This window comes from Pholcus phalangioides, unplaced genomic scaffold (assembly GCF_987345545.1).
Source record: "Pholcus phalangioides strain wild (caught in Gottingen) unplaced genomic scaffold, Ppha-v1.0 ptg000009l_1, whole genome shotgun sequence".
NCBI classification, from domain to species: Eukaryota; Metazoa; Arthropoda; class Arachnida; order Araneae; family Pholcidae; genus Pholcus; species Pholcus phalangioides.
The window spans coordinates 17831878-17841226 of NW_028301602.1; the positions used below are offsets into that span (position 1 = coordinate 17831878).

At 34.4% G+C, this 9349-nt stretch overlaps 1 protein-coding gene across 1 annotated transcript; it reads right to left on the reverse strand.

Annotated features, from left to right (window-relative positions):
• Positions 1-1801: 1801 nt before the first annotated feature.
• On the reverse strand, positions 1802-9136 carry LOC149082161 (tRNA-specific adenosine-34 deaminase regulatory subunit adat3). The gene is made up of 7 exons (XM_089235678.1): positions 9083-9136; positions 7857-7927; positions 5866-6082; positions 5512-5611; positions 4659-4812; positions 3494-3653; positions 1802-2373 (listed from the first exon to the last, which is right to left on the reverse strand). The coding sequence occupies exons 1-7, from the start codon at positions 9130-9132 to the stop codon at positions 2160-2162; spliced, it is 966 nt and encodes a 321-aa protein (XP_089091804.1). The 5' UTR covers positions 9133-9136; the 3' UTR covers positions 1802-2159.
• Between the last annotated feature and the right edge of the window lie 213 nt (positions 9137-9349).

Genomic DNA, 9349 nt, shown 5'->3' on the forward strand with positions numbered 1-9349 from the left:
GTATCGCTCCAGCCCAGAAGCCCGACATGATTCTCATCATTTTAGTTTTTCCCAAGGTATAAATTCCCTATTGGAGGGGGGGGGGGGGTTGAACACTCTAGCTTAGGGCCACAATTAGATGTTTGATCAGCCGGGGCATGTTCGCATTTTGGTGAGTTATTGTCCTGTATTTGTGTAATGTTGTATGTGTGTGTATTTGTTTACAATAATAAAAAAAATAATAATAAACTACATATACCAAAGCAAAAATATTAAGCACACGCTTATTTCACTGACCGACTATGCACATTTACATCTGGATGCTGTAATTGGGATGTAGAGGGTTTCTCCGAGAGAGGAAGGGCTATGCCTGGATTTATTTTTCTTCACTCCTGAGGCTTGTGATCATGGGATGCTGGCTAGGAATTTTCGGTCTTGATTCTGAAGCCGTATATTCGGAGTCATTGAAATCGTCAGTCTGGTTAATTGGACGTCTGAATTCATGCATGTTTCAACATGTTTAACAAGTTTTAATATGTGATTTGCATCCATTGCACTTCTGATGATGCGTCGTTTCTATAGTGTCAGCTTGTCCTGGTCTGGTAATTTAAAATGGAACTCTGTGGTTTTGGGGCACTCTGAGATAAAATAAAAATTGTTTCCCTCTTTTTGGCAGAGGCTACTATTTTGAATCTTGAATCCAGCCAGGTAAGTCGCGAATGGCCCGTGTTCTGTGAAAAAGATGGTGATAATTCTGGGCCATGGCAAGTGGTGTATAGTGTATACTGACTTTGGGTAGAATTTCGTGAATTTTACACCCAGTACATTCAGTGTCCCATCTTTCTTGCAAGTGACGTAATGATTCTTGCACCCACTTTCGTTTGTATACTGATAGAGCGATTGGTAGGGTATGGGGAGGGGGGTTCCTTCCTTGGTGGCCAGCTTTGCGAGGAAGTTAGCTCGCTCATTTCCTGGATCTTTGTTTTGAATAAGTAGCTTACAGACTTCACGGGCGATTGGATTTGTTGTGATTGGGTCTTTGAGAGCTTTCAAAGAGGACAGGCTGTCTGTTTTTATTATGGTATTATCCGGAAATATTGTTGCCACTTCTACAGCTTTCTTGATGGCCAGCATTTCTGCTTGGAATGCTGTATTCCGATCGTGAAGTTTGGAGAGCCAAGTAGTCTCTTTCTTCGTTGTCGTTGAATATGCTGTAAGCTGCTCCCACTCCCTCCATTGTTTTGGACCTATCCGTGTACAATATTCCTCCATGTGTTTCCAGAATATTCTGGAGAAGTATTTGCACTGGTGCAATATCTTCTGCTGGGTGATCTGTCTATCCCATGATTTTGTTTTCTATGATATCCATTTGCGAGAACTTGTCTTCTAGTTGGATATCTTCATTAAGTCGCAGATTAACGGTTTTAACCTCGAACGTGAGCTGAAGATCTTGATGTTGATGAAGAGGTTAAAGGGTGAAATTTGCCCCCTCCCAATCTGGTGCACCAGACCCACCTGCTCACCCCCTTATTGCGACTTGGGGTGCAGGACCGTAGCATACATTTAGCATTGCTATAATTGAAATTTTGTGGGGGGGACTCAAGACTGGTCTTTTCTTGATTGAAATGAAATAAAAAATTTTGGTATAGATCCATAACAGCCAAGCCACATTTGCAATAAAGTGATAAAATTCTGAAGTAAATTCAAAATTTCAAAGTCCCTCTAGTAATACCAATTTATAATTGCATTTTCCTATTATGCATTAATTAACCATCACAAATGATGTGTAAGCACATAAATGAAGTCCACTAACATGAAAATAACATGTAATATCGTTATATTTTGCTAACAGAAATGATTGTTTTACAAGTGTTTTCAAGCCGTATTTTTTACTAGCAGACATAAGACCAATAAGTGCCAATTTAACATTTTTTAATATTGATAACATTCAACATTACTGACAATACCTGCCACTAAATTCATAATAAATAAATAATTTTGAAACAAAGAGGTATCAATTAAATAATATAATATCCTTTATACACATTAAAAAATCGATGCAAAAATAAACCCCCCTTTTGGAATGAGAGAGAAATTCAGATTTTTTTTCATTAAAATAATCATTTATTTTTTTCCTAAAATGATATGATGAACGATGGAGGCACACTTACAGAAATGCGTCAAGATGCAGATGTAGGTGGAATTGTACATTGTGAAAAAATATTTGCTTCTAAACTGGCACATTCATCTGCCAAGACATTCTTCCATACTTCGTAATGATGATTAAGTCCGTGCTGAAGATGTATTTTATACTTTGTACCTAGAGCACCCCAGGGTACTGAAGTCCCATAGAAAACTCGATGAATACGAGAATGTACAAGCGCCATTGCACACCTAAGTGAAAATTAATATCAAAACAATATAGTAAGAAATGCACACAATACTGTATGTTATGCCATTATATTACCTTGCAATATGTTGTGGATAAAATTTTAAAGGTGAGTAAATTCATGGTACACTTAAAAACCACAAAAAATTATTATAATGTAATGAAATAGGTCTCATGGTTTCACAAGTTCTTCAAATAAAATACATTCTTCATATTAATGCTAAACTCAACTTCATGTTAGAATCAAACTAATTAAATTTAAAAAAAATCTGCATGAGAATCTCGTACGATAGAAGTGAAAATTTTCTAGGTTGTTTTGAGTCTGATTTGACATGATTAGATTCATCTTGCCTTACATCTATCTTTTACTGGTTGCAAGATATCGAAGTGTGGGAAAACACACTCAACCTTCACTCAATATTCTTTTCTTCCAAACTGTGTGCATCTACCATCTCTAAAGGGGGACATGATACGATTCCAGCAGCGTCATGGGTAAGGGGGTAGGGAAAGGTAATAAACTGCCTGGCACAAACCACAAAATGGTTCAGGCAACTGTTTTTAAGGAAAAGGAAAGTTTATGTTATTTTCGTTCCTCTGTTTCACTTTTGCATTGACGGAAAGGAAAGGTTACATCATTTTCGTTCCTCCACCTGTTTCTCCTTATATGGGTCTGAAAATGCATTACCCCATGCCTAAAGAAGTTTCACTTCAAAAATTTGATTAAAGCTATTTCAAATTATTGTACGGAAAAAGAATCAAGCATCACTAACATCATAGATACAAAAAAATTATCAAAACGATGACAACATGGTTCAAAGTGCCAATTAATATTTTTCCAAATTCCATTCATATGATTATCTATGGCACATTATAATATGAAAAAGATAAGGATATTTGAAACATGCTGAGACTTTATCTGCCTCTTAATAACATAACAAATTTGACAAACATTATTATTCTGAATTTCCAATCATAATCATTCAAAAATAAGTTATGTAAATTTAGTAAGGCAGTGAATGAACTTGATTAATGTATGACAGTGATATTTCAAGTCAAGTTTCAGTAATGTTTTTCATTGTGGTTCACTTTTAGGAAAGATAAATTCATCAATTTTATTGTACTCACATCACACAAGGCTCTCTAGTAGTATACAGATCATAACTTGTGCATATATAGGGCAGAGATTTCTTGGCATCACTTGGACTTATTTCACCCTTGATCAGGGATTTGTCGGAATTCTCATCCTTGTGAATATCCTTACTGTTTGAATAATATAAATGAGGACCTGGAACATAAGAAAATGATATCGAGATAGATATCATTAATTTATTGTGCAAGTATCATGAATTTCATCAATTTATGCTACAGTTTGATCAGAAAAAGAATTAAATATATTTTGTGATGAAAGTAAATACTTTAAGTAATTATAGCATGGCACTAAATGCCAAACTCTATCACTGGGCTTATCACATTGCCAAGATATCTTCCAGACCGGCTTTGTGGCGGCACAGGCTGGAACATTCGTGTTTATTGAAACTATTACTGTATATTTTTTAATATAATCCACAGATTATATGTTAAAGAAACATAATTTCTTATTGTTTATTATATATCACTGCGTCTTATCTGCAGTTTTTTCCTTAAATAAGAGGCTGAAATAGAAATACTGTATTCCTCCACATAAGTCGGTATGCCAGGAAACCGCGAGAGAGATCAGCATGCCAGGAATACCTGTATTTTCTGGCATGCTGGAAAATTTGAGTCACAGATTCTGGAAAAAAATTCTTAAATATCTCCATACGAAAAATCCATTGAATTGGCTAAACAAATACAAAGCCACAACAGGCAAAATGCCCAGCAAGGTGGCTAAAAATTGCGGACCTTATAAAACCTTTCTTTACCCCTACAAGCCGGGAATGGACCAGACCCTAATGCTGAAAAGGCTGGTGTCCTTTGTGTTTTACAGCATGCCGCTAATGCAGCGAAATACTGTAAATATTTTCAAAATTAATTTATTAAAAAATAATTTTTTTTCAAGATTTATAGATGATGCATAAAGGTGGATAGAAAAATATTTTTTCTACAATAATATGACGAACAGCCCCTTCCATTTCTCAAAATTTCATTACAAGTGAATGAAATTTTCACATGTTGATTATACACTGCTGCTGACTATGATGGTATTTTTTCTTGAAGTAGCAAAATTTGTACCTATGGATTATATGCAGTAAATTATGGTAGTTAGCACTGAAGTAATATGAAATTTTATCAGAAACCTACAGAAACATACTTTTCAAATCCCATGCTCCACCACCTTGGCTTTTAGCTACAAGATCAATGGCAACCATTACAGCATGCTGCATAGGATGAATATGTCTAAGATCATGTGCTATAGCGACAATTTTCTTTGATTTTGGATCAACCACTGTGGCTCCAACTTGAATCTGTGTAATTGAAAAAAAAACCAATAAAGCAATGATAACTTGAAGTGAAAAAAACTAAAGCTAGGAAGAATCTTTCAATTAACCCTTTAACTGGCATAGCAGGAATCAAACCCCTTTAAAATGCCATATATTTTTTATTGAACTAGGCTTTCTTCTGATCTTTACAAAGTATCTGTGCTTGTCAATGCTAAAATAAAAAGGGTTTTCTTGACTGGATATATACGGCCTCGCCACTTAAGGGTAAAACAGATTTTCACATATACACATGCAAGCATGCATGTTTAAGAATATGGACTGTATGAATTACCATATTTTAACATGTATAAGGAATCCCTGATTTTTTGGGCTTAAAATTTGGAAAAAAGTTGAAAAGATATATCTATAATACTATCCATGTATAAGGAACTCCTCCTATTTTTGAGACCCAATTTGGCCAAAAGGGGTTCCTCATACACATTCAAATACGGTAAATAATCATTCAATGGTAACAGAAGCCTAGTCCTGTTAATCAACATAACATAAGAAATATGTTTCATTCAAATAACAGCAGACAAGAAAAGAAAAATTCATATAGAGACTATTTTGCTGAGATTTTCTCGACTTTTTAGCAATATTTCCTCTTCTCAGCAATACCAAAACGTCAAAATTTATTGTAATATTAAAAACAAAAGAACATGTTTATGATTATGAAACATTTACTTCACCATGAGTCGAGACTTCCAAGGACTTTCTCATGAAACATTCCATCATTTCAACTTCCGTTTCATTAAATATTCTGTTATTTAGGACACTCTCTACACTGAAAACCAAAATGATTCATATAACTAAACAACAGTTTTATTTAAGTCACTTCTGCATTGATAAATTTTTATATAGCTCATACATATAATCTGACTTGATATATATACCATGAAACAAATACGCCAACAGCATGATTTTCCTGAACTGTAGCAGTTTTTTTTAACACAAAATATCAGTAGAATGGTTATTCACAAAAAAACATAAAAATACGTTGTGAATTTTCAAATTAAAAAATGGCAAAGAGCTGCTTACTATTTATCTTCACGAAATTTCACAGGCCAGAGTCTGCTCGATTCCTCGAATTGGCATTTTGTTTTTGGAGGGTATTTTGGGATTTGATTGATGGCAATTGTGTCAGAAAGCCCTTTTGTATCAAAATTCACATTTTTCATTACGCTCAATAACCGCAGCTGGGAATCATTGCATAGACCCTTATCATCAACAGGTTTGAGAAGGACCTCAAAATATTCTGGAAACAGGAAAGAGCTATTACAATTATTGTGTGAGATACAAAAATATTGTAACTACATTTTTCAACAAAAAAAAACCAAAGTTTATGACTTTTAATTAGATAGCTAATTTTACTCATGCTTTCATGATCTCAGAGTACAATCTACTGCAAAAACTTTGGCTTCCTTAATAATAAACTTGTATTGGGCCCATGGGTTCAAGCTCTTCCTTCCCCAATATTTACCAGTATCTCAATAACCCCATAACACCTATAAAAATATTGGGTTTGAAACACCCCCCCCCCCCAATATCTTTGAAAATACTCCCAATATTTCCAATTACTTTATGCCCATGAAATATATTCATCTAAATCAACCATTTCTGTACGAAGTTATAGTGTTTTTCCTGTTCTGTTTTTCATCTATATAAACTGTACAACTTGCAAGGCTGAAACTGGGGGGAGGGGGCAGCAGCAAATATTAGGATATCAAAAATACTGTTATAAAATCATAGAAATTCATAGTGATTGGAAAAGGCCAAATCGTGTTTGCACCCCACCCCCATCTCACAAAAATCCTAGTTATGACCCTGTAGGAATGCCCATAATTTGACTTCCATTTTTCCTCCCATTCTGTGGTTCTTAAGTGTGATGAATGGTGGTGTAAATCATGTCACATTTTTTATCATCTGAACATTTCTCCCTATGCTATAACACAAGGAATAATAGATAAACGAAATACAGAAGCTACGTCAGCGATAAAATATGGCAAAAATAAGTTTCTCAATAAAGAGACGAAAAAGTCCTGCCAGTTAAACTGTCTCTTTATCCATTCAGCAACATGTCATCCATACAGGCAGTGGTGATGCTTAGTGCATGCTAAAGAATGCTGCATTACACAACCACAAAAAATACAGAATAGATATCACTGGCCAGATATTTTCCTACAGTGTAAAATCTGAATCACTCCATCAGCCTATACATGTTTTCTTCAATATACAGGCAGCAATTAAAAATACATAGATAACAATACTCGCCACTAATTTTGTTCTAAGATTTTTCAGTGATTATAAGGTGATTTTAGGGCACCAATTCCTAATCTGACATTGGTTTTTGCCACATTCGCTCTAGTTTTTGAGATGAAGTGAAAGTTAAATTCCAACGGCAGTACACATAAGCAACATACAAATCACATTCGGGACGTGCGAAATGTAAACTAATAATAAACTTAATATTAGTATATGCCACTGATGTCTGATAATGTAAATATAACTATAGTATGCAATATAATATGTAAATATAAATGATAATATAAATGTAGTAATAAATGATAATATAAATGCAGTAATAAATGATAATATAAATGTAGTAATAAATGATAATATAAATGTAGTAATAAATTGAATAAAATAGGGAAATACATAAAGAACTGAAAGTAAAAATTTGAAGCAAAAATTGGTGGCTGCAGACTGTATTGATATTGTTGGAAGTATGCATTATCTTAAAAACAGGAGCTGATTTGGCAAAACCAATACCAGGTTTTAAAATCAACAGTCCCAAGGTACCCTAAAACCATTGAAATTTCCTTGGGAACATGAAAAAAAAATTTGTTGAGCAGTTTTATCAACAAAGAAATAATTTCAAAGCCAAAGTTCAGCAGAAGATACTTCATACTCCAATTGCAAGAAGAGTTTCGAGTTTCTTACATACCCCCCCCCCTCCAGTGAAATAAGGGTAATTGATTCAATATTTTTGAGAAAACCATTATAAATACAAGAATGATGCAAAATATTACCAGCTGATGCCACTCTTCTGATACGTTTCAAATGTGGTTTCTCACATAGAGGCCATATGGCACATATTTCTCTGCAAGTACACAAAAACAATCTACACCAAACACAATATTTTAATGAGACAATCTCATTGACAACAATATGAAAAACCATAGCACAAGGACAACATACTCTACATTAAAAAAAAAGTATCCTCTCACATTTCAAGTGTTTATAAACATTTAGGTTTCATTTCAAAATCAATATGGTGTTCAGCCATCTTTTACTGCAATTACACTCAACATTTTTTTATCAGAGAGTTTTTACATTGCTGTGAAATCTTGATATAATGATACTCATAAACCACAAAAAAATACTATTTGAGAGAAATTATTCATGGTACCAAAAGGCAGCAATTAAACTATAAGCGTTTCCAAACAAGGTATGAAAAAACATAGTTGTAGAGGGGTCATTCCTCCTTTCACACATAAGCTAGTTGTGACAGCGAAGACAAATAACTTGGCAAGGTAGTGTTTCAACTCATTCCAAAGAGCGTCAATCAGATTGAGGTCAGTACTCTGAGAAGTTCTTATTAAACTACTGCTTAACCAACCATGCAGTACATCAGATCATGTTGTTATGCTGAAACAGATACGACCCCAATCTTTGACATAGGGACAAAGTAAGTAACACTGAAATGCCCTGATGTGTTTCAAAATACATGCTGCCAGCTATATTGGCAACTTTTGTCACGCCATAGTCCCTTTCTACACACAAGGGCTAGTTAGACCAGGAGCTACAGTTTATTGCTAATTCCGAACAGCAGTGTTTGTCATTGTTTATAGGTCTTGCACAGAGGTAAGTGGGCTAAACCCTCAGTGGGGGAGGACTTCCTGGGATAGCAATGTGTTCAATGATAATTTTATTGCCGTTTCTGTTGCACCTCTGGGTCAGGAAAGGTACTGATAAATAATAATTATGTATGCTACTGGCGGTACTTCCTTCCGAACATCCTGTGCAGCAGTGACTGAGTATCTTATTGACTTGGGCTATAGTAGTGTCCTGCTACCAGCTATAGAAAATGACTAGTCCTCGTAACTGTAATTTGCATATTCCTACAATGCAAAAGGTTCCCAAACACATTTTCGCTACAATCTCATTAATACAGATCATCAATTATTCAGATAGGTTTCTCTGGTTTAATATAATATAATAAGACGTTAACAAGAATCAAAGTAAATATACTCACTTTAATAAACGAGATGTTTCACTTTTGCCTATTATTCGCCCAACAAACATTTTCTCTACATAAGAAAAAACAAGTAATAAGCAACGCATAATTTGTTTCCATAAAATATTAGGCCTATATGAAATATTCTGAAATCATTTTCAAGGAGACAATTTCAAAATGGGGTCAGATCCTGCTTTATAAATATAAAGGGAATAAATATTTTTGTTTATAAAGTATTATGCTATGGTCTTCGAAAAATTGTGCTGCCATGCACATGTATCATTC

What these genes read in the sequence shown, in the direction of transcription:
- LOC149082161 (XM_089235678.1), bottom strand. Translation starts at nt 9,132, where the DNA reads ATGTTTGTTGGGCGAATAATAGGCAAAAGTGAAACATCTCGTTTATTA. An exon ending in GAAACATCTCGTTTATTAAA is followed by an intron (nt 7,928 to 9,082) that starts GTGAGTATATTT and finishes GTGTACTTGCAG; the next exon opens with AGAAATATGTGCCATATGGC. An exon ending in ACTAGAGAGCCTTGTGTGAT is followed by an intron (nt 2,374 to 3,493) that starts GTGAGTACAATA and finishes ATTTTCACTTAG; the next exon opens with GTGTGCAATGGCGCTTGTAC.